The sequence below is a fragment of the Rhinolophus sinicus genome, chromosome 16, assembly GCF_057876585.1.
Source record: "Rhinolophus sinicus isolate RSI-liver-muscle chromosome 16, RSI-T2T, whole genome shotgun sequence".
NCBI lineage: Eukaryota > Metazoa > Chordata > Mammalia > Chiroptera > Rhinolophidae > Rhinolophus > Rhinolophus sinicus.
This window is the reverse complement of record NC_142516.1, coordinates 15,580,051-15,606,260: the sequence shown is the minus strand read 5'-3', so window position 1 is coordinate 15,606,260 and position 26,210 is coordinate 15,580,051. Positions and strand designations below refer to the sequence as shown.

Below are 26,210 nucleotides of genomic sequence, written 5' to 3'. Positions count from 1 at the left end.
CATTGATGTGTTTATTTGTGAAGTACTCTCTCCCTCCCTTTTCTCCCTGGACAGACTACGGACTTCATAAGGGCAGTCACATCATGGGTCTATTTTCTACTCTGTATCTAGTCCTTAGCATCGAGTCTTAACATAATTAGATATTTAGTAAACATAAGCTGATTAAATAAATGAACATGGCATTCAAAGCCTTTCCTGATCTGGGTCGATTCACCCTTCTCAGCCTCTTCTTTTGCTATCTTCCTTCATATGCCTTGTATTGTGTGACATATGATTCTGTTTAGTCATCATGTGAATCCTGGAAAGTGGGGTTATCGCTTCCATTTTGGGGAGGGGGGATTAAGGCCTGGAATATACAGTAACTCGTCCAAGATCACCCAAACGAGGGGTCAGCACTGGACAAGGTTATGTATACCGGGACTGGCACAGGCAATCCTACCCAGTGCCTTCTCTGCATTTGGGGAAGGGTTTTGCAGGGTAAGAGAATCCTGGCCGTCACACAGGATTGCGAAGAAAGGGGATGACAGAGTGTTCATGCTTGGGGTGGGAAACAGAAAGTCATCATCTCTCAGTGTAAGGAAAAGGGGGAGAAATCCTGCTGAGCCTAGTTGAAAAACAAGAAAGCAAGAAAGACTGATTATTCCTTCTCGCTAGTGTAAGCAACTAAAAACGACATGTTTGCTTTATCGCCTTTGGTCTCCCATTTGATTCCTGACAGCCGTCTCCCTCCCCTCGATGCTGGCTGTCAGGTGCTGAGCTGGCTGGCGTCTCAAAGGAAGAGGAGAACGGAGAACAATTTAAACAATGTTTCGGGGACTTTCACGGACTTGGGGAGGGAGTTTTTGAAGTTGTCTGGCTCCCTCACTGCATTCAAGGAACTCTCATCTGCCATGACTGCTTGATGTTTCTGCAGTTTAGGAAGGGATAGACTGGGAGGAAACTTCAAGAGAAAACACAACAATAACAACAACAACAACAACAACAACAACAACAAAACACTGTCTCCTCTGAGGTTTGAAGGAAGGGAGAGAAGAGAGACATCAGATAGGAGCTTTTTTTAGTCCATTACAATTTCTGAATACATAATTTTCTCATGTCTAACATGTCATTCAATAGAGCCAAATGCAGGCCTAGATCAAAGCTAGGTTTCTGTATTTTACTGTTCTTTCAGGAAGAAAAATCCAAACTCCAGTCTCATCTCCCCATGAGGGAAAACAGAAGCTCTCCAAAAAAGCCTGTCTGAGCTACTGAAAGCTGGAGGACAACATTCACTGACTGCAAATCGCAAACAGCTAACTACTAGGGAAGAGTTATGATAAGAGGGAAGGAGTAAAAATCTATGACAGTCTCCTGGGCACAGACCTGAGGTGTTGGGACAATTAGACTTTGGAGCCAATCAGAATGAGGCTTAAGCCTCAGTCCCTCAACTTATTGATTCTATGACCTTGGAGAAGTCACTCTGTCTGGTTTTAGATTCATTGTTTTACATGTAAAGACGAGGACAATAACTAATTATATAGGAAGATCAGTGAATATGCAATGGACCTGGAACAAAAGTGACACTCAATAAATGGTGGCTATAACTTTTTATTCCTTTTATTATAGTTATTCAAATTCCTGGCTTGGGAAAGGGGGGGATACAATCCATGGCAGCCCAATGTCAGAAAAGGAACAGAGATGCTGTTGGCTAATATGAGGTGTGATCAAAAGATACGGTGAATATTTAAATTTAAAAACAAATTATTACAGTAAAAGACAAACTGCCATTAATCCCCCTCAAAATATTCCCCCTTGCTTTGAACACACTTATCCCATCGTCCTTGCCACTTCCTGAAGTAGTTCTGAATGTCTTCTTTCGTGAGTGTCTTTACTTCATTCTCCATCAGGACAATGCTCCATGTCACACATCGCTTCTGGTAAAAGGCAATTTCTGTCAAATACAAACATTATGGTGGTCTTCATCCACCTTATTTACCGGATCTGGCACCACGTGACTTCTGTCTCTTCCCTAAAGTCAAAATGATTCAGGACACGGAAGCAGCCATGACAGCGCAACTAAAGATACTCACGAAAGAGGACTCCCAGAACTGCTTCAGAAAATGCCAAGACCGATGGCATAAGTGTGTTCGAGGTGAAGAGGAGTATTTTGAGGGCGATTAATGGCAGTGTGTGTTATACATATATGTATTAATTTAAACATTCATCGTAGGTTTTGATCACACCTCGTATGTCAAGGAAGCTGTGGGGTGGAGGTTTTCAACTCTGGTTTGAAAGGGGAATTTGGAAAGGATTATATGCCAATGCCTAGACCCCTTGGCCAGAAATCCCCATATATTGGGTCTGAGGTATGTACTTGGAACAGACTCTTTTTAAAAAGCTTTCCAAGTGATTCTGAAGTTCAGATAGGCCAGACAACTACCTAGCTCTCAGACTTAACTATCTAGCCTACCCAGCTGACCTTGTCTTGTTTCTGAAATACATCTTTTTTTTTTTTTTCTTTTTTTAATTTCAGGTGTAAAAAACAATGTACCAGTTAGACATTTACACCCCTCGCAAAGTGATAATCCCGCTCCCCCAAGCTACTACCCCTCTGACATCTTATACAGCTGTTGCAAATTGCCTGGATCTCTGAACTGTGCGGTTTGCTTTGTTCTAGGCCTAGAGCATCATCCTCTAGGAAAGATTCTGGACTGCTTAGACTGTTTCTAGACAAAAAGGTCTTTGCACTTCAGCCTGTGGCTAAATTCTTACTTCTTATTGACAGTTCTTCTCAGTTGAGTGTTGATAAATATTTAACAATGGGCTCTCTGAGGAGGAAGGGGAAACTTCCATTGCAATGTTTGCCAATTCCCATGGTGTAAAGACTTACATCACGTTTGATCATAAGCTACAAACATGACATCACTCACAGCAGAGGTAGGAATGAGAGCAAAATTGGCTCTCACAGTCTGATACAGGTTGGCTGTGGCACAGCACTGGAACTTCTCTGTCATACGTATTCCTACTTGATCAAATACCAGGACCCCCAACATTGGTAGTGCCCTGGGAGGGCTGGTCCCCAAGGATGCCACCTTTTTTCCTCCATGTTGAACTAACTCCTCAATGCCTGAGCTGATTCTGACCACTTCCAGGCTGACGCTCCCTGGAGGGGTTAGAAAGTTAATCGCTGGAACTTCTCAGGGATCTGATCAGGCTTTCTACACCAGCACAGAGATGGTATCTACTTCTTGTCTCTTAATGAGATATGCCCTGAGACAGGTACTGTGATAAGCATTTCACATGCCTCATCATGTAATGGTCTGACCAGAGTTTGACACCAAGCAGCTTCCTGTTGAAATCCCAGCTCCTCTTACCTCAGAGGAGCCTCCGGTGAGTGACCTCTCTAAGTCTCAGTGTACTTATCTGTGAAATGGAGATAAAAACAACCCCTTCTCACTGTGCTGTTTAGAATTCTATAAAATGATGCGTATAAAAGCACAGACCAGTGCAGATAGAGTTCAGTCAATCAAATATGGATTTGTCTGTGCTTTTCCTCTGTCTCCGCCTTGCTATACTTCTGTCATGAACTCTCAGGATAATATTGCTGAGAACTCAGCGAGTGTCAACTTCTACCTTGTTGACTGACAGATTGGAAACTGAGGATCAAAGCCTTGCTTGATCCCCAGAACCAGAGAAGGGTGAACCCTCAATTGGAACCCAAGCTTTAGGCCTTCTCATAGTGTCAAATACTCTCTTGCTTGGCCCTTCCTCCCTCTGTCCCTGTCTCTTTCCCTCCTTCTCTCCAAAGCTCATCCAGCACTCCCTCTGCCTGGCTCCCCACCCTGCCCTAACCTACTCCTGCTTTTCCTCTGCCCAGGTCCATATTCTGGGATAACCTGAGGGCACTGACGGGGTCACCTCTGGACCACTGCTAACCCTCGGTCCTGAGCTCCAGTTATGTTGTGCTCAGTAGGAATCCCTGTCGGGTAGGGAGGAACGGGCCCGTTGGGCAGGGGAGGTTAGGACAAACAAGGGCTTTGTGTCGGTCCTGAATCCCCCCTCTCCAGGACCATCTGCCCCATGTCCCTGATACAATTTCCTCTGTCCACAGCCTGGGCTTTGGGTCACTTTTCCCAGGTCACAAAGCTTAGGGGATGATTAAATACCAATTGACCTGTCTTCAGTGTGTATTCTCCTGAGTAGCAAATCCTAGGGGTGTGCCCTGGATGTGGGCAGAGCGTAGCCTGCAGATGAGCCTGTGAAAGAGGCTGTCCTCAGGCAAGGCACAAGGACGGTAAAGGGAAAAGCCACTTCACAATGTCTCCAAGAGGCTCAGGCCACCCAATTTGTGTTCTTACTGAAAATCTCTACTGTTTTTTTTTGTTTTAGCAGCAAGACCAATTTGCAGGCCAGCACATCAGAAAAAGGCCATGGTGCAGGCACTGACGTGCTGCAGTGAAGCGGTTATCATTTAGTGAAAACTGATCACACGGCAGGCACACTTCGCGAAGTATGTCCTCTGTACTCACGATCTCCTTCAAGCCTCACAAGAAGCCTAAAGGAGAGGAGGATTAATACTAGACATATCTCCCTTTACCCGGGAGAAACTGAGGCTCAGAGAAAGGTAGTGCCTTGTCCTAAGCCACGCAGTGAGGCAGGAGCAGAGCAAGGATCTGGACCCCTGTCTGCTGCTTCTGAAGCCTAACATCACCCTGCTCTTTCCTTCATGTTCTAGCCTGGAAACGATTTGAAACTTATCGAAAAGCTGCAAGGATAACAAGAGCACAAAGGATATCCATATGTTGTTCTTTGCTCAGAGTCACCTATTGGTAATATGTTGCCCCATTCGCTTTGCCATTTGAAAAGGCAACATTTTAACCTTGGGGAAAATGCTTCCATTCTCTAAGCCTTGACGTCTATGGATATAAAATGGAAGATTGGATGGATTATCATTAGCACTGAGAAAACCTTGTGATGTGGCGAGAAGTGGTGGATAAAGGATGGTCAAGGTATGGCTCTTGCCTGTTTCTCCAGCCCATCGGCCATTCTTCCCAAAGCCATAGACTTGGACTCGATTCAGTTTCTGGCATCTCTCCCATCGCCACCCCCAGGGCACCATGCACCCTCTGTTCTCATACTTGGCAGGTACTGCTCTGTCAGTGCTCAGCTTTCACCCCACCTGCCTCCCATTTCCTGAAGTGTCAGCTCCATCTCTTCATGCTCAGCTTATATTGCAGAAGAGTCTCCTACCCTCAATCCCCAAAGGCTTCCTTTTCTGAAGATGTGGCTTGAATGTTGCCTCCTGTCCTTTTCCTCTAAAACAGGATTAAACTGTGTGTGTGTGCGCTTGTGTGTGTGTGCGCACATGCGTGCATATACACACACACGTGTGTGTGTGCATGTGTGTTTTGTCAGGGGAGAATCAAAAATAAAAAATTTACACATCTATTCAAACTGGCACAAAGGTTTGCTTACAATTCAAGAGTTCTTATCACTACAGAAAATCTCAGCTTAAGAACTGAGAAATTAAATCAAGCAAGAAAAACAAAGAGATAAGCAAAACCAGGGACACCCATGCCCTGGCTCTCCCTGCTTCAGAACTAATTACAATTAGCAGAGGTTAGAGGAAAGTACATGGGATCAGGAATCAGAAAACCCGGGTTTCTAGCACTGGCTGGGCAGTGCACCGATGAGAAGAGTGAGGGCCAGAGAGGAAGAGAGCCTAGCCCAAGGCCACACAGCTACTAGCAGAGCTGGGCCAGGAGGCCCATGCTTGGTGCTTGCACAGAAGGAGTCATCCAGCAGCTGTGTCTGCTCTCTTTCCTGCTCCACACTGTGCCTGGGGCAGGGCATGCCATCTGCACTTTTCATCTGGACCTTTAATTACACACTAGCTTATCCTGATCAGCATTGCTTATCTGTGTGAGCTGTTATCTCCCCCAAGGAAATTGCAATCACCTTGAGGCTGGGAGCCCTCCCCCAACCCTATTTCCCACCCTTCCCAGCATCACGCTTAGTAATGTTGTTGTTTCCATAAATATGTTAGGGCTTCGGTCTTGATGCTTCGGATTTGATGATATGAAGCGTTAATATCCTTGTCTGACAGAAAAACTGAGGCCCCCAGAGGGTACATGCTTGCCAAGCGTCACTACGTGCATTGGGGTTGACAGTACAGACTTCAGCAGGCATCTCCTAACCCTGGGTCCATTGTCCTTTGACGTATGCAGGATCGTATCTGGTTAATAAGGTGAAATTCTGCCCAGTGGGCACCTACCATATTCAGCTACTCACTTAGTTTTATAGAACGCCATCAGAATTGGCAAACCCCAAGCAAGTGATGGATTAAATGGTTATTCACTTAACCAAACATAGAACTCTTTGCTTGACAAATAGACTTCTTTAGGCAGCAAGATCATGTATGCTATGAGATCAGATTCATTTCACAAAGCATTGTGAGATTTCACCCATGTTTCCTGGACCAGTCCTCCAGGTGAGGGCCACCTGTATGACATGGAAGGGGTAGGGCAGGGGTCAACAAACTGTTTTATGTTTTATTTGTGTTTTGAAATTAAGTGTCATTAGCACACATTGATGTTCATCCATTTATGTGTTGTCTACGGCAGCTTTCAAGGTACAACAGCAGAGTTGAACAGTTCCGACGGTGACTACATGGCCTACACAGCTAAATATGTTTGCTCACCGGCCATTTGCAGAAAAAGGTCGCTGACTCCTGATTTAGGAAGTTGCACGACACGCACACACATCTTGGTCTCTCAGTCTGTTTCTCAGCCCCTTTGTCTTTCTTCGTCTCCACCACTCACCGTGTTTATTACTCCAGTTCCTAGCTTTGAGTTGGGGTTCCACCTGGCCATATGAGACACCCTTGAATAACAGCCCCATTTCCTTTACAAAGACCCTGAGGCTTAGGGAAGCTAGGGCGGGTTCTCAGACTATATCAGACATCTCTTTTCCAGTAAACCCTATTGCCAAAAATAGGATTTTAGTTGATTTAGTTTGGGGTTCAGAACGTTTTCTAGGGAAGGGGAATTTCAGGAGGAAACACTTCAAGAATAACATTTCTTGAGCACCTTTGGGTGAGTCTAGCATCTTCCATCTCTAGACTTGCTCACTCTGTGAGGTAGATGTCAACAGCTCTACTGTATACAGAGGGAAGAGCCCGGATGTGAAAAGCTCAGCCATGCCCACACCAAGGGGATGACATGAAGTCGGGATTCACAGCCTGGTCTGGCTGGGTCTAAGGCCACTTCAATTTCTTTCATAGGACGTGCTACAGAGAAAGAGCTAGGTAGGGAAAAGATGTGCCAGGTTTCCTCTCTCCTTCCATTCCCTGTCCTCACTCTACCATCAGTCTGGGTATACCCTCTCTGCCAGGGAAACTCCTGAACTTGTTAAATCCCTTCACATTTCACACACTCCAACCTGCTCAAGTGGGTGTTCAACTGGTGTTGAAAACCCTCTGCCCACGACCAGGCATGTCCTTCCCTGGAGATCCTGCAGTGCAAGAACAGGCAGGCTTGGGGCTTCCATTCTTCTCACCAGGAACAGGAGAGAGAACAGAAAGGAGAGCAGACCCTTTTTCAGCAGGTGAGACTGGAGTGAGAGGCAACAAGAGGGGCCGACAGAAAAGCAGCGACCACCCTGAGCACTTCCAATAATTCAAACACTGGGCCAGAGAGTTTTTTCATTCATTCATTAATCATTCATTCATTCAAAAATATTAGCCCAGTACATACTATAGACCCCTCCCTTTGTTCAGTGCCCGGGAAGGAAAGCTGGGCACAGATGACAATGTGCCCATTTTCATGAAGCTGCCAGTTCAGGAGAGGGTACAAATATTGCCCAGAGAACATATGAATAAATATAAAATGACATCAGCGATGACCTCCACAGAGGGGGGAGAACACAGGTGCTGGCACAGTATACAACAGGGAAATTAGATCTGGAATGGCTTAGCTGAAGACATGCCATGTAAGTGGAGATGTCACAGCGAGTGGGAGTGAGTCAAAGAGAAGGGCAGAGGGTTCCAGGAGAGAACATTTGTGAAGATTCTGGCAGGACAGACGTAGGAATGCTGAAGAGGCCTGGGAGGCAGGCCCTGGGGACATGGGCAAGGCCAGACCACTCAGAGGCTTGTAGGTGGTAAGAAGTTCACATTCCACACTAAATACAAAAAAAAAGAAAAGAAGATTGAAAGCTTCTAGGCAGAGAAGCAACACGACCCCTACTGACATTTTTAAAATGATTACTCTGGCTACAGGGTTCCGAATGGGTTGGAAGACAGTGAAACCATTGAGCAGGTGATTTGAACAGTTTTGAAGCAAACAACGTACATGGCAAGGACAGGGGTGGCTGTGATGTCAGAAGGGAGAACTTAAGGCTGGGAGTTGTGGTTACACAGGAGACGCACGTTCCCATTTGATCCTCACAATTACCCCGAGGAGGAGATTTCGCTGCCCCATTTTAAAGACACGAATATTGACACTACTGGCTCATGCCATGTGGGTGCACAGTGACAGAGCCATGCCTGGATCCAGGTCACTTTTAGCGCCCACTCTTCCAGGAAGCCCTCCCACATTTCTCTGGTGTCCCTCCATTTCTCCTTTTTCTCTCAAAGCCGGGAGAGTATGAACCACCCAGGTAACATCTGGTTCTACTTCATTTTCCAACAACCTCTAACCTCTTCCCAGCACCGCCTGGCCCCATGCAGAAGGGGCCTCTGGAAGGCCTTACGCAGCATTGGCTGACTGGCTCTTGAGCATCCTTTTTCAACCTCTACTTATCAATGAGGTAAGTGAGACTCGGACACAGACAGTGACTTGGCCAAGGTCACATAGAAAACGGGGCAAATCTGGGATGAAAAACCACTGTTCCTTTCACTGTCAGATGACACCTGCATCCTGCCCTCCTTCTGAGCCCTTCAAAGATGGCAACAGTTGCCTGTCTTGATGTCCCTGGATTTGGGAAGCACAGCCCTGACCCTGTTTTCAGATGGAAAGGAATGGGGTAGAGTGAAATGATATGGATTCCAAATGCTACGAGATGACTGTTTCCAACCAGCTAAGGGATCGTCTTTCTCGGTATTTTTATCTCTTTCTTCCCCACCTCACTGCACTTTCTCACATCCTCTGTGTGGTGGCCAGGCTGGCTTTTGCGGCCCTGGGCAGACCACAGGGGGCTGCTGACACACTACGTTTGCTAAGGAAGAGGTGGGATGGTGATAGTAGAGGTCAGGGAGAGGGCAGAGATGACATGAAGGCAGGCCTAGGCGGGAAGGCACAGCCAAACGGGACGGCAGGAGCCACTCACATGCCAGGGACAGACGCTTTCTCCAAAAAGAGAACCAGGAAAGGAGAGAGGCATTGCGTATGGAGGGGGCAGATGCAATGCAAAGGGAACAGAAGCTGGAAGCCAGGTACATTTCGTGAACAGGGGATTCTCGCAGATGCACACCCACTTCCATTGGCTTGAGTGTAAAGGGACCTCGGAGACCCAACTCTCCCAAGTTTCGGATAGGAAAGCAGAGACCCAGGTAAGTGGCATGAATTGACTGAGGCCGCACAGCTCATCGGCACCAAAACTGAGATTCACCTGCACACTCGGTCCCACGTTCCCTCCTCCCAGGCATCTTAGCTCCACCACAATTTCTTTTCTCCCTCCTTTGAACCCCTTGTGTGCTTTATAGATACCAACTAATTTTAATTCTTAGAATCCTAGAATGTCCCCTTAGAGCTTTAATTCTACTATCCTTATTTTTCAATCAGGAACCCGATAAACAGAGAGGTTAACGTTCATGTTCAGGCTGGCACTGCTGGCAAGTGGCGGGGCTGGGATTTGAACCCAGGCAGCCCTCTGCAAGAATCCACGCTCTTGATACTCTGTTCCATTGCTCTGTCATCTCCAAGGACTCCCAAACATCGCTTGGCTAACCTTTGTACTGTGCATTTTTCACATTAGGGCAGTGAGCCCTGAAATATCCTGGACCCCTGCACAGCATGTAAGAAACAGCAAAAAGGGGTCACGGCCCTTCCCAGGCAGTGTCTGCAGAACGGGGCATTGGGTTCTAAATGACACCTGCCAGGACCAAGTTCACTCTCCATGCTCAAGAAACAACCACAGCAGCAGCAGCAATAACCTTGACAACATCAACTACACTGCCAGGACTGCTTCCCCTGTGCTTCTGCAAAAGGGGCAGCGTCATTTCTGCTCAGGGAATCTGTACTTGTGATTCTTTCCCTACTCTCCCAATGTCTTTCCTTGCTGTAGTCTTTCTCCGTAGCACTTGTCGCCATCGAATGTATTATGTTTTGACATACTACAAGCTCCTCAAGGGTCGGGCTTTTAAAAAATTGTTCCTCGGTTTGTGTTCCCAATGCCAAAAAGATTGTCCGACACACAGTTGGTGCTTAGCAAATATTTGATGTATGGGAGGGAGGGTAGGAGGCTGGGAGGGAAGAAGAAAAAAGGAAGGTTTCACTAGGTAACAGCTGGAAAAAGAGGAAAGAGTGGTGGGAAAGGGGGAACAGAAGAAGAGAGAGAAAGAGAAGAGAGGGAGAACACAGAAGAGAACAAAAGACAGAACAATAAAGAGAAGAAAGCAGTGGTAAATAAGGGAGAAGAAGGAGGGAAGAAAAACATAGAAATTAAAACAAACAAGCAAGCAAACCCTGGATACTGAGGAGGAAGAGAAAGACGTGGTGGGAACCAGAGGTGGCAGGAGAGGGACTTGCCATTGCAGACAGTAGGTCTACAGAGCTAGCAGCTTTGGCCTTCAGCTGGCAAGAGGGCCAGGGAGGAGGGGGCGGGGGCGGGCAGGGTCCTTGCCGTCCTGGAAACGCAGCCTGGCCTTTTGGAGTGTATGGGGGCACTGGGCCAAATTGTTTATCTCAAGTCCTACATGTGGCTTGCCTTTGCATTTCTTTCTTAAATTTAACTCCAATTTACGAGGGCGACGCTCAATGATGGATGTTTTTCCAATTAGCTGTAAATAGCCCAGCCCTGAAGAGGAGACCCAGCCTGAGTTCTGGCAGCTCTTTTGGGGAGAAGGAGAAGACAAGCCAAGAATCATCCATCACCAACTTCTAAGTCTCCAGGGCAGCAGATACCAGCAAGCTGAGCTATGGGGAGGAGTGACAGGAAGGCCCAATTAGTCTAACGGCTAGAGGCGACAAAGCCTTCCCAGGTGAAGCGCCCAGAGACACTCACCACATGGCACCTTCTCAGTGAAAGGCACCAGGGATAGGGAGATATGAAAACAACAATGAGAACTGAACTGATATTAATAACGTCTACTGTATTTGCCCTTCACATATACCAGGCACCGTGATAAATCTTTTATATATCATAACCAAAATTCACCTTAAAGGCTTTGTGAGGCAGTTACAAGACCCCTTTTACAGATGAGAAAACTGAGGTATAGGGAAGGCAGGTAACTTGCCTAAGAGCAAAAGGAGCCCAAAGAAGCTATGTGACCTATTCTCTTTGAATATTATCATGTACCGTGTTTCCCCGAAAATAAGATCTAGCAGGACCATCAGCTCTAATGTGTCTTTTGGAGCAAAAATCAACATAAGACCCAGTATTATATTATAATTATATTACATTATATATTATATTATATCTGGTATTATCTTATATTGTTATATTACAGGTCTTACAGTGAAATAAGACCGGGTCTTATATAAATTTTTGCTCCAAAAGACGCAGTAGAGCTGATAATCTGGCTAGGTCTAATTTTCAGGGAAACACGGTGTAGGTGGAATGCACGCAGAATCGCTTTGTGGGGAAGCTTCTCCCCTCCCAAGCCCACTTCCGTGGAGAGGAGCGAGGACCACAGGCTGCCACGTGCCTTGACGAGCAACCTCCAGGTTTGCAAGAAGACCTGTGCTTCTTTCTGGGGCTTGCCCCTAAACCCATGGATCTGTCCTTAATCACAGGTGTGTAATCCACATTTGCACCCCAAGTTCTCTATCCTCGAATGCAACCTTGAACTTGCTAATTTCCTATCCTTATAAAACACTCAAGGCTGAGGAATTACATCCGCAGGCGATTGCCTGGAATATGCTCTATTTTCCCCCCAGAAAAGATTTTATCACAGGGGACTGTGGACCTCAGCCCTTTACGGAGCTCTGTTTCAGTGTTTTGACATCTTCTCGCAATGAGTCCATTGAGAAAAATAATTATGCAGTGATACTAATTTTGTCTGTTGAAGACACTGTCTAGAAAGTCACATGGTATTGTACTTATAGGGACTGACTGGAGAACTGTCCCTCTGGCATCAGAGTCAGGTAAACAGAATTTCCTGAACAATCGCTGTCTGTCCCACAGGCCCCTGCACATTTTACCGCCTAGTGTTTCCTTTTGCACTTTGGTTGCTAAGACTCTCAGAGGTAAACTGCCAACTCCTTCTGAGAACGACACAACCCAGTATGGCACTGATTGCCTTGCATTGATTTAACCTGCGTTTGAATGATTTTCCTTACTCCTGTTTTCCTTTCAATCTCATTATCTTAGTTATTTCATTTCCTGTGCTGGATTTAAAAAAAAAAAAAGCATAAACCTAAAAAAACAAAAAACTTATCCCTCAATCTTTTGAGGAATGAGGTCGGCCAGAAAGCAAACAAAGAATGGAGGGAACTGGATATAATGACAATCACCCATTTAGCTAGGATTTCGGATGCCAGACTCAGAGTTAACTGGAATGGGATCAGGTTAAGATTTACGTTCTGTCATTAAGCACCAAATCTGCTTCCAGGTTTGCCTCCTGCAGACTCTGGTTCGGGAAGCTTTCCAAGGGTTCCGTTACCTTTGCTGTGGCGACGGCTGCGGTACTGCTCCGTGTAGAACGTCAGCTGCGTTTCGTCATCTGCCTCTGAGCCCGAAGTCCCCTTGACTCGCCCAAAGCTGATTCCCCCTGCAAGGAAGCACACTCTATCAGTCACCCACCGGCCTCCAGAAGCTTCCTAAGTCTGCCATACATCCCTAAGATCAGCAACCCCATCCCCAGTCTTCTTTCTGTACATCCCGAGTGACCCTGGAGTCAGCCTGATTTATGGAAGGGGTTCAGGGCCGGCAGTGAGGTGGACATCGGTTCTGACAACGGCTTGGCAGGCACAGGGCTGTGACCTTGGAGAAACACCTCACCTTTCTGAGCCCTGTGTTCTTTCTTCCTAAAATAAGGACAATAACTATTATCCCTGTGGGGTTGCTTTACAGATGAAAGGAGATATGATATATAAAATGCTGGGTCCCTGATGGCTACTAAATAATTGATAGCTATATTGTTGTTGAGTACGATGAGCCTGGCTCTAAGAAAACACTCCAGGTACCTTAAGTTCACACACATTTCTCTCAAGTGCTTACCATATGCCAGGCCCAGAGCCAGAAACTGGACATACAAAGATACAACCCAGTCCTTGCCAGCCAGTGGGTCATAAGCTAGTCAAGGTGACACGTGGGGTCGTACAGCACCTTTAACCTAATTCATGGCCGTTTTCCACACCACGAGACCCTGGGAATATGGGGGAGAGCGATCCATCCCAACTCAGACAACCTGAAAAGGTTTTATGGAGAAAGGAAGATTTAAGTCAGAGCTGGAAGGATGGCTGGATGAGGCTTCAGTGGTAGAAAGTCGAGTTCCTAGGAGAGGTGAGAGCTCGGCATCCCTGGCGGGGGGCGTGCGGACAGGTGGGGGCCACATCCAGGGCAGTGGAAGAGCAGCTCTCTACAGAGGCCAGTGGGACCTGTCAAATTGCCATTAACATATTTTACTGTTACAGAAAAACGAAGGAAGAAAGCAAGGGAGAGAGCGGATACGAGGAAAGAAGGGAAGAAAGGAAAGAGGAAGGGAGAGAGGGAGGAAGGGAGCGGGACGACGTTTGTTCATCTACACAATTCTTGGCCACGGGGAAATGACGTCATCTGGTAAGATAGTTGTCTTATATACAGAAATACTTATCTGTCATACTTGCTGCTGTGTTTGGGGCAACAGTGAAAAAGAGATGAATCTGTGTCTGTCCAGAGTCACCCCAGCCTCTTCCCACACCTCCTTTAATGCCATCCAGTACTTTTAAATGTTCCAGCAATCCTCTCTCTCTCCTAGCCTCTCTCCCTCTTTCTCATCTTCCTTCCTCTCCCGCACAAATGACCTCTTACAGTCCTGCCATGGTGAACATGGCAGACAGAATGCAGACAGGATTCGTTCCTTAATTGGGACAGTGTAGTGGGGGCCACAGCAAAGCCATCAGGTAATTCTAATATAATCAGAAAAAGCTAACCCTTGTATAACACTGTCTCTCTGCCAGGCATAGCCCTTCACATGTATGGATTGGTTTAATCCTTACAGTAACCCTAAGATGTAGATTACTACTTTTATTCCCATTGTAATGGATGAGGAAATGAAGGCCCAAGGAGATGAAACAATTTTCCCAGGGTCATACAGCTTGGAAGTAGCAGCACCGCAATTCAAATCCAGACAGTAGCAGCAGTCTATTGCCTACACCAGTCTCTATGCTGGTGCACGGTAAAATACGAGTACATACATCACTTCCTGTCCACAGCTGGCCCTGTAAGGAAGGCACTATGAACCTTGTTTTGCAGATGAATAAACCACATCTCCCAGAGGTGATGTGAGGTCGTAAGTGAGGGAGCAGGAACTGAAAGCAGGTCTGCCTACCTGCAAAGCCGGCCTCATCACTAAAATTACCCAGGAAGTGTGTGCATGCGAGTGTGCGTGGAGGTAGAGCAGTGACAAAAGCCGGATGATTCGACCTCTGAGGAGTAGCAGGTCTGTGACTTGTCCCCAATACCAGGGCGCGTTTTTCACTTCTCACTGCTCCTGTCCCAAACCTCTGTAATTGCACTTATCGGTAGGGACCCCAGTCAGGCTTAGCAAATTCTAGTGACGCCTCCATCATCCCCGACATGCAGGCACACAGAAGCCAGGGCCCTGACTATCACGAGGGCTTCTCCAGTTCTCCCACCATTCCCACCCCTCTGACTCTCACCTCCCAGGTATCACTGTCAGAGTGGAAACTGAGGTTCAGGGAGGCCAATGAAAATATCACACAAGTCCAATGACAACCCGTCCAATGAAAATATCACACAAGCCACACATGCAATTTTAAATGTTCAAGTAGCGACATTAAAAAGATGAAAATAAACAGGTATCATTAATTTTTAGACTATATCGTACTTAACCAAATAGATTCAAAATTTTGTCATTTTAACATGTAATTGACAAAATTATTATACGGAGATAGCTCATCTATCTTGCAAAATACATTTTTGAAATCCAGTGTATGCTTCCAGCACACCTCAATACAAGCCAGCCACATTTCCAGTGCCCGCTCTGTTGGAGAACACAGTTTTGGAGGTACTAATACAACCATTGTTACTGAGCATAATTAAGGACCAGGATTTGGACACAGGAGAGAGATGACGAAACCACAGGCCCCACTAAGGCGTTGAATCATTTTTCAAATAACACTTGGATAAAAAATGCCAGAGCTCAGATTCCATTAAAAGACAACAGCCATTGTCTCTGTCCGAAGGCATTCAGAGTCTAGCAGTTTTCTACATTGGTTTAACCCATGAGTCATGAGAGGTAAGAAGAAATCAGAGTATTGGTGTCAGACATGACTCCTAATTCTTGGTCTCACTTATTAGCTGAGTGGGCTTGGGCAAGGCACCTCACCTCTCTGAATTCATCTTTAAAAGGGGGACAGTATCTCTCAGCTCACTTGGTCGTTACGAGGAAAATGATGTAGTGCATGCAAACAGTTGGCTTAAAGACCGAATCACTGAGGGGGAGGGCACATTCATATTCAATGCCTGCCTGGGTTTAACAGAAGAAACAGAAGCACCGATGGATGGGAGTGGTGACTCCCTGCAGTTTGTGACATCCTAGGGCTGCGGCAGCCACCCAAGGCATATAACCTCTGAGTGTCCACATAATCAGATAGGGCCACAGGCCAATTAAAGAGTGCCTTGGAGATGATCCAGACCGATGGAAAAGGACCCCTCTACTAACATTTTAATATGAAATTGTTGATTTAGTGAACTAAAGTGCAGCCATTCATCACTCAGGGCTGATCAAGTATTTCCATTTAGGAGCTGAGGGAAAGTGAGAACGGTCACAGACTGGTGAGAAAAACTGAGAGCAACCATCAGCTCCTTTGCCCTTGTTCCACAAACCCCTGGTTCCTCTGGTCCTGAATGGTCCAGGATGGAGCCACGAAGAAGATGGGCTGAGTAACATACCACAGTGTAGTGTGTACTGCTCAGCGCACTTTATATACAATATCCCATCTACACTTCACAAGGGGTCTGAGAGGTAAGAAGCATCCCAGTTTTACCAAGGAGTAAACGAGCCTTCAGAATCTCAATGCTGGTTATTTACGATCACACAAAATACAAATGGCAGAGCCCCCAAATTTGAACCTGGCTTCTGTCTCATTCGAAAACCCCTGTTCTCATGAAAAGATTAATCATTAGGGAAACACAAATCGAAGCCACAAGGAGACACCACTTCATATCCACTAGGTTGGCCATAATCAAAATAATGAGAAAATGACAGGTGTTGGAGAGGATGTAGAGAAATTGGAATCGTCGTACGTTGCTGTGGGAATACAAAATTGTGCACCCACTGTGGAAAATAGTTGGGCAGTTCCTCAAGAAGTTAAACACAAAATTACCACATGACCTAGCAATTCTGCCCCTAGGGGTATCCCAAATAATTGAAGATAGGGTATTCAAATAATTGTTCATAAATGTTTGCAGCAGCACTATTTACAACAGCAAAAAGGTAGAAAAAATCCAAGTGTTCACTCACTAATAAATGGATAAACAAAATATGGTATTCTATACAATGGAATATTATTCAGTCATAAAAGGGAATGCTGACACATGCTACAACATGGCTGGACCTTGCAAACATCCTGTTAAGTGACAGACCAGACATAAAAGCCAGATAATATATTACATAAAACATCCAGAATATGTAATCCCCTAAAGACGGCGAGTGGCGGTTGCCGGGGCCAGGCCGAGGGGAAGAGGAACAGTGATTATTAATGAGTATGCAACCTCCTTTTGGTGTGATCAAAATGTCTTGGAACCAGATAAAGGTGAGAGTTGCAGAACCTTATAAATGTACTAAGTGGCAATGAATTATACACTCTAAACGCGTGACTGGTTAATGTTATGTGAATTTTACCTCAATAAATAAAATTTTTTTTTTAATAAAAAGAGGCCTTCTGTTCTTTTTGTAACATTACAAGATGGATGGCAGAACTGTAGGATTGGGGAATGTGTGAACTGTGAGATACAGAGAGGGAGAGGGAAAATTGAGACACAGAGGAGATGCATTACAGAGCCATGTGGATGGGTGCCAAGCTCAGGCATCCTGCGTCCCGACCCATTGTTTGGGGATGCATGCGTGGCCATTCAGTCTGTCCTGGACCTACTGGTCTCCTCCAAAAATCACAATAACACTCACTCATTTGTTGATTCATTCATTTAACAATTGTCCACTAAGTGTTCATTCTGTACCAGACACTGTTCTAGGCACTGAGAATACTGCTGCGACTCAAACAGACCCAACCTTACTGACCTTCTGGGGCTTACTTTCTTGTGAGGAAGCAATGGAGACAGTCCAGGCATGATACTAAGCCCCTACAAGGGAATTATCTCAATTTTGCTAATAAATTAACTGAGATAGTCAGAGGTATTTAGAGGCTTCCCCAAGATGACACAGATATGTGGTGGCAAATTAGGAACCTGAACCCAAGTTTGCTCTGCAACAAATCAACACATCTGAACAACTTGACGTTCATAGTATGGGAAAGGCTGGAGCAGCAGCTGGGATGCTTGGCCTTCCGTGGGCCTGTGAGGATTAACGCATTGCTCTTCTTTGCAAGTCTACCTTCTCTGACTGGGCTGCCCCATCCACAGAGCTGCTCTGCCAGCCCCTCCACACTCCATCTCCTGCACTCTTGGTATCATGATGGATGGTGGTGACATGTTAAATTATTTAGGCTCTGTGTCTTCCTCGTGTTGGTGACAGCGATATTGAATTTTTAGATTGCCCAGAACTGTGCCAGATAGAGAAATATGAAGCTTGGGAATGCAAAAACCCATCTGATCCCCAACTGTCCAGGGAATACTAAGGGTGCCAGTCATAGAAAGAGGACAGAAGTGGCTAAAACTTCCCACACCCCCTAAAGCATACAACTCACAATTACTCTGAGCTCTAGGGCTAAACTACAGACGCTCATACACACCCAGCACTTGGAGATGCTCTGAACACAACTGCTACCTGCCATCGGGCACCGCTATAGGCCAGGTACAGTGCCAGGCACTCTACCCAGAGGTGGCACATATTACTATTCCCCCAGATGTGGAAACAGAAGCTGAGAGAGGCAAATCGCCTTATCTGCAGGCCACAGCAGGACCTGTGTTCAACCCCTGGTTTATCAGAGCCCCAAGGAAAGAAGATTCTGCAGCATTCTTTGGATTCATGTTGAATTTTTTAAATTGATCTTTATGGTTAAAAAATATTTATGGTAAAATATAACTGAACACGACTGTTTATAATTTCACGAAAAAAAAAAAAGTGCAAATGACCAGAGACTCAATTATAGGGAATATAATTTAAAAAAACAAAAAAAAAGAAAACGATGGTATATCTGTAAAATAGACTTTCATGAGACCATTAAATACAGTGACACAAATCTATATTTATTGACAAGCAAGGCTCTCCATGATAAATTGTTGAGTACAATAGTATACAGAGAAGATTGCAAAAAGGGACTCCACTTGTGTAAATTTACACACCGCTGCTGATATTTGGTGTGAATAGGTAGCTTGGCAATGCTGAGTGTGTGTTACAAAAGACAGATTAGGCATATAAAACGTTACCCAAGTCTTCAAATAACCACACACCTGTGGTCGTAAGAATCACAATTGTTCTTACATGCCACGAGCTTTCAGCTTGCCTAGGTTAGTTTTCCTATCTGTTTCATAGCAACATAAATTCTTTCATTTTTATTTTAGAGAATCATTTTACTTTTTCTTTCAACTGGAAAATGTGTTTTTAAATAAAGGCTTGTTTTAATCTAAGAAAAATATAAAAAAAACACATTTTAAAAAATAAGGTAAAAGTTATTTTGAGGTGTTCATGATCTAAGGTTATGATCAAGTTTTAAAAAACAAATTGCAAAACTCTAAGTGCAAAATTATCCTATTTGTTTTAAACACACACACACACACACACACAAAATGTAAATGTTTCATGTATACACACACATAAAAAGTTACTGAAATAAATATGTAAAGGTGCTCCAGCGGTTATTCTCTGGGTAGTAACATTTGAGGTATTCAATTTTTATTATTATTGCTCATCTGCATTTTATAATTTTCCTTCAGTGAACATCTAATGCTTGGTAATAAAAAGGACACTTAATAAAAGTTATGTTTCATTTTAAAACTAGGCTGTCTTTATTGCTGCTGTTTAAGCTCATCCCTCACTTGACCTTTCATGCAATATGGCCATCTCAGAGAAGATCACCCCACTACCCAAAAAGGGAGCTATCTCAATTTACCCTCACTTTTTCTTGTGTGTGGCACAAAGAACTATCTATGGAGGAGAAGCTCTCCAATCAAGTTTAACTCAGTATCTCGTGAAAGTAAAGCGTCGTCTTGTGAAATACCCCATTGCTCCCTATGGGAGGCTGTATTTTCCAAAGGTGGCCATGACAAAATCTCCCATCCCACATTTTCTGCTGCAATGTGCCCTTTGCCACGCTCCCAACAAAGGTGGAGATAATTTCCCTCCCTCTGCATCTGGGCTGCCTTAGGGGTGTGTTTTGAGTAAAGAGGCTGCAAAAGAAACGACCCTGCATAACCTCTAGGACTGGGTCAGAAAAGGTGATACAGCTTCTGCCCGGCTCTCTGGAAAGGCTGACTCTGTAGACGCTCCCTCCCTCCCTCTTCGGAAACCTACCACTGTGCTGTGAGAAGTCTTTGCCACGTGGAAAGGCCGCGTGTAAGTGGTCCGGTCAACAGTCACGGCTGAGCTCAGCTTCCAAGACAGCCCAGGCCAGGTGGCAAGCGGTGAGAGATGTTTCTAGTTGATTCCAGCCCCAGCCATCTGAGTCACCCACAGATGTCTGAGGATTCTCAGCTGAGTCTTGATCGACGTGGAGCTCAGATAACTTACCTTCCCTGTGTTGTTTATGAATTCCCAACTCCTAGCACCCAAGAGCATAATACGATGTTTTTGTTTGAAGGCACTAAGTTTGGGTGGTGTATTATGCAGTAGTCGGCAATCAGAATATTCCCCTTGTCTAGTCCTATAAAAATATCCACACTCATTCCAACCTGTCACCATATGGCAGCTGGGCCACGGAAAGATGAACTAGGTGTCCAGAGACCCAAGTCCTGTTACTGTCATACAGTGCGACTAAAACAGACATTAATATCTAGCAAATCCTGCATAACATTTAACCGTCTCCCCAAATATAGCAACTCATGTCACCTTCACAATGATTGGATGAAATAGGTATTGCTATCCCCATTTGAAAGATGGGGACATTGAAGGTCAGATACAACACAAATGATATGCTCAAGTTCACGTATCTCATAAATGGCAGAGAGACTAGAATACAGAGGCAGAGCCAGAAGGTACAAGAGAATCAAGGAACCAGTTTGGGTCTGTGAGGTTGGCCACAAATCAAGTTCCCTGCAATTTCTACTCTCTAGACTGTCTAGCTTTTGGGAATCACAGGCTCAGTCTATTTTACGACCTCCATACAATGGCCCCTCATCTGTTTAAAGATTGTTCATCGGCCCGTTATAATCTTTCCATCCGAGCTAAGCTTTCCTATTAATATCTTCAACATTCCTTATATCATATGCTTTATATAAATGATAATTGTTTGGATTACAAAGTCAATGCAAATTTATTGTAGAAAATTAGAACCAAATAAGAAGAAAAAAATAATCAAGTTAAATACAATCACTTCCAACTGACTTCCCTTATTTCTAGTTTTTAAGCATTCATTTATATGCATATGTTTTTACAACTGGATTTTATTGTCTTGTAATGTGAGCACATCTTGTAAGTTTTGTTTAAAATATCTAAGCATATATTTATTCATTCATTTATGTCAGACATACATATTGGAATCCAACTATATGCTTGGCACCTTCGCTATTATATAAATTGCATATATCACATATGTGTGCAAATGCACACATCTAGATCTATATCTAAATGTATATGTATAGCAATACCTTCAGCTATACTTACATCTATACCTGTATCCAGCAAAGTGTTAATAGCGATTTTCTCTGAATACCGAGATTTTCTTCTTTTTGTTTACCTTTCTCTTTTTCTTTTACTATGGAAAATAACAGAGTTCACTTGTAGAATTAAAATTAAGCTAAATAAAATGTCAAACACATCATCCCATGTCATTAAGTATTAACCCCCATATCATTTAATGCCCGCAATATATTCCACTGTATCAATGTATCATCACTTATTTAATCAATTCCCTATTGTTTAAATTTTATAGTGTTTCCAATTTTTCACTATAATGTTGCATTGCATGTTCCTAAAGATAAATCATTCTACAAATCCCTGTGCATCCATGTGTAACATTTTTTCGAGAGTAAAAAGATGAATTGCTGGGTCAAAGGATATTGATGTATTTAAAGTTTTTGATCCATATTGTCAAGATGTCCTCCAGAAAGGTTGTATCAATCTTATCCTGATCAGCTGTATATAGGAGTGATTATTTTACTGTATCCTCTATAACACTGGGTATTACACATTGTTCCAATCTTTTGATATGCATCCCATATGTCAAATTTATTCTGTCAGATTCTTTTCAACATATTCCAATTTGTTCAAGTCCTTTTGGAGTTTTGCTGTCCAGAATGAGGCGTGATAATGCAGGTGTGACCTGACTCACTAAGAGCAGAAATGGGCTATCACCTCCCTTTCTGTGAACACGAGACTCATAATAATGCAGCCCAGGACTGCTTCCACTTTACCGGCAGCTGACATGTATTCAATATGCCCTCAGTTCTTTGTTCACATGCACTGCAAATGAATCTGGTCGTTCCCATCCTGTACTTGTAGAATTGATTTTTCTAAACCAAAGTAAAGAACATTTTGTACTACCAAATTGTAGCTGTACCTTTTGGCCCTTTCTTCTAGTGTCTCATGCTATTTTTTGGTCCTATCCTGTGATCTCATGTTTCCCCTATTCCCTGACTACCTGCTCTCTACGTATTGGATAAATACGAAAAGGAGCAGGACGTAAGAAAAGGAACAGATAGTTACTGTTTACAGCATGTCACGCCTAAATGTATGTATGTTAAAATCTTATAGTACACGTAAGAGTATAATGAGGCTGATGCTGGGATCCTTGCTTTAAATATTAAGAAACTGCTGTTTGCAGGGATTATCTGCCTTGGGCCACAAGGTCAGTAAGGAGAAGAGATTGGCTGGGAAGTCGAACCGGGGTCCTTGCTATTCCCAGCATCCCATCCCAGTTCTTCCCTGATCTAAGGCAAGGGTGTCCGTGTGGAAGAGAAGTACATGGAGAAGAGACCTTGACAGCTCGTGGCTAAAGAACTTTCTTCAGGATGGCACAGTCCTGTCATAAACATTCTTTGGGAACATGTACTTGAATAAAAATGAACCATCAGACTATACACTACTATCCAGCAATCTACTCTTTTCTCCTTTGGAAATAAGAAACAAACAAACATATTGTTCATTTAGGAAAAATCTGTTGAGAGTTTATAATGTACCAGGAAGTGGATATGCACTGGGGCGTGAACCAGGAACACTCTCTGCCATCACAGAGCTTGCATTTAATTAGGGAGGTGGGATATTCAACTAAATACATGCAAAAAGGAACCCGCTCCCGGGAAGTTCTGTCAAATATCTTCCCGACATTCAGATACCCTGTGTCTGTGGCATCTCCCTGATCTACCTGTGTAACGAAACTGTCGGAAGTAGAAATGCGATTCGCCCGTCGTGATTTAGTCTTAGTGAACCCATGATGGCTCCTAAGGGATCTCATCACTGCACGTGCTCACTCTGTAAATTTCACCAACTGACCTTACTGTTCTCGAGAATCAAAATGAAGTTTCAAAAGTGCTTCACTACATATTTGAAAGCAGAATAAAACGTGTCCTTCAGAATCATCCGTGCTGCTCTACCTAAAACCTGATTCCGCCCTGAATATAACTAAGCCTGTGGTTCTGAAAACGTATCTTCAAACTATTTTAGGCATGGAAAAGTAATTCTCTTTGGGCTGGAGACTGAAATTGAGGCAGACTCTTCAAAGTAAATACTTAGAACCTCCTCTGCGTGCTAGTGCTCAATCCCTGTGAAACATCTCCATTCTCCCTTTTCTAGTTTTCAGATTTTCTCTTGATATAAGTGACAGATCTGACAGACTCAGAATGCATTTTGTTTTATACTTTCATCTGGTAATAAGGCTTCAGTTCTTTCGTGCAATGGGACAATCATTTTCTTGTTCTTATTGTTCCAAAAGCAATTGCAAAAGCCTTTTTAAACTTTTTGTTTGTTTTCTTTCAAAGTGGCCCACTATGCACTGACAAGTTTGAAGTCTCAGCCTTTCTGGGAGGACTTTCGTAAGTTTGAACTAAACGGTTACACATTTTTGGCCTTTTTTCCAATCTTTTAGTTTGCTGTGCAAATATGTCTTCTTCCTCTACGCTTCCCAAATTCTTCCTTCATTGTAATTCTCTTTGATTACTTGTTCAGAATTTCATTTTTCCGAGTTTTCCTCTCTTAATACATCTATTTCATTTCAGAGTCTGCAGTCATAAAACCAGAAAAATCTATCCTCAGGCATTAAAATGGTATGCATATATGTCTTCATAAATTCTTGGTTATAATTTTTCATCTTTTGAAATAGAAATGTTATTTCTTCATTTAATGATATCCAGTGCTTGCAAAGGTTTTACGAAATGATTATTTTCCTAAATTGCTGCAAGCAGTGCAAAATTTGTATGGCCCTTTTGGGAAGCAATTTGGCAATATAAAAAAAAAACACCTTAAAAATGTCCATCCCTCTGGAACCACTTCTGGGAATTCACCCTAAGGAAACCACCCTTCATAGAAAAAAGGGTTTACGTAGCAATATACTCATTGCAATGGTATTTATAAATATAAGAAAATGGAAAACAACCTTAATGGACAACATGAGTTAATTATGTTGGGATATTCAATGGGTCTTGATGATGATGAGATAGTACAGAAAATACTAATGCCCAATACTAATTTTAAGAAAAGGAGTCCAAAGCATAAATTCTGTATTATAAAGTGAATACTACTGAATATAGCAGAGGTTCTGCTTATGGTATGGAGCAGTAAGATATTAATGAACCTATCCTTCTATGGATAACAACAGTAAATTCTGGACAAAATAAAAAGAACCATACCTGAGGGCTTTGGAAAGTAAATAAGCACAGGTATATTTTAGAAAGGAGTTGAAATTTGGAGAAAATAGGCAACATAAGGTGAATTTCCCACATCTCAAGCTTTGTCCTGAGGGTTGGTCACAGTTTCAGTGTGGCTCAGGGCAACTGAAACACCAAGAGAAAAAGAGAAACCCTGCTGTCTTGCTGGAGTGAGGACCCAGGGGACGGATCTCAGCTCAACCAAGGCCATCAGGAAATGAGAGAGGAATCCAGGAAGGAGAGATCCAGGGAAGTCTCCCAATCTGTGTGTAGTCTCTGCCCACATCTTTAGCTGACCTGTGACCCACTCATGTGTAAGGCAGATTCCAACCAGCTCAGCAAAGAAAATGAAACAACTGAGATTTGAGATGCTGCTCACCACAGGCAAGACAGCTGGAGTCCAACCAAGTTAACTGCCTGCAAAACCCAAACAGCAACAATGTTCTCAGGAGAATTACACTCCCACAATCTTCATACAGTAAATTCACATTTCTAGAATTCAAGAAAAATTTTTCCAATATAAGGTGAACCAGGAAAGTTCCATCCATTCTCACGGGGAAAAGACCGAAAGGCCAACCTAAGATAATTCAGATTCACATGGACCTCACACAACTACTACAGGTGCTCTAAGTTAGGTAAGGAAAAGATGACTATAATGAAAACAGAATAGAAAAATTATTAGCAGAAAAAAATATAAATACATATATACACACATATATATATATACAGCAAGTGATTTTAGAACTCAAAAAATGAAACATATATGATTTTTTAAAAACCACTGCATGGGCTTAACAGAATGGAGACAAAGCAGGAAATTATCACTGGTCTTGAAGACAGATTAACAGAAATTCCCTAATCTTCAGAAGAGAGAGAAGAAAGATTGGGAAAAAAATAATAGTGTTTAAGGGATTCATGGGACAACATCAAAAGTTCCAAATACTGATGACTGGAGGCTCAGAAGACAAGGAAACAGAAGAGAGTTAGAAAAAAAACAACACTTAAAGAAATAATGATTGAAATTAACCAAATTTAGTGGAAGATATAAATTAACAACTTCCCAAAGCTCAGGGGAGACCAAATAGGATAAGCTTGGAGTTGGGGGAGTCTCTCTCTCTCTCTCTCTCTCTCTCTCTCTCTCTCTCTCTCTCTCTCTCTATCTCTCTCTCTCTATCTCTCTCTATCTCTATCTCTCTCTCTCTCTCTGTGGTTATAGTTGCAGCCTGTGCTGCAAATCAAACAGACAGAGACATCCTTGCTCTCTAACCACTTCAACATGGCAAAAAATAGATAAAAAATAAAGTAGAACAATTAGAAAGGAAGGAATAAAAGTCTATTTGTTCGCAGATGACATAATTGTTTAGAAAAAGAATCACAAAGAACCTACAAAACAACTATTAAAATAAGCAACTTTAGCATAGTTGAAAGATTAATATACAAAAATTATTTTTGTTTTTATATATAGGCAGCAAACAGTTAAAAAATAAAAATTCAAAACCAGTTCCATTTTTCATAGTGTAAGAAATTCTAAAATATGTAATAAAATGTTTAACAAAAGGCATGCAAGATCTTTCAATGAGAACATCTAAAAACTTTTATGAGAAATTAAAGAAACCCTAAAAAAATGGAGAGATATACATACCATATATGTGGATTTCAAGACTCAGTATTGTTAAGATGACATTTTCCCTCACCTTGTTTATCTATAG

At 43.4% G+C, this 26,210-nt stretch overlaps 1 protein-coding gene across 4 annotated transcripts in view; it reads right to left on the bottom strand.

Moving 5' to 3' along the window:
• The window catches only part of ASTN2 (astrotactin 2), an 839,436-nt gene that overhangs the window by 538,720 nt on the left and 274,506 nt on the right, over positions 1-26,210 (bottom strand). For all 4 annotated transcript variants that reach the window (XM_074330924.2, XM_019731189.3, XM_074330925.2 and 1 more), the window contains one exon: positions 12,803-12,910. In XM_074330924.2, coding sequence (XP_074187025.2) covers positions 12,803-12,910 — 108 coding nt within the window. The remainder of the gene's footprint in view (positions 1-12,802; positions 12,911-26,210) is intronic.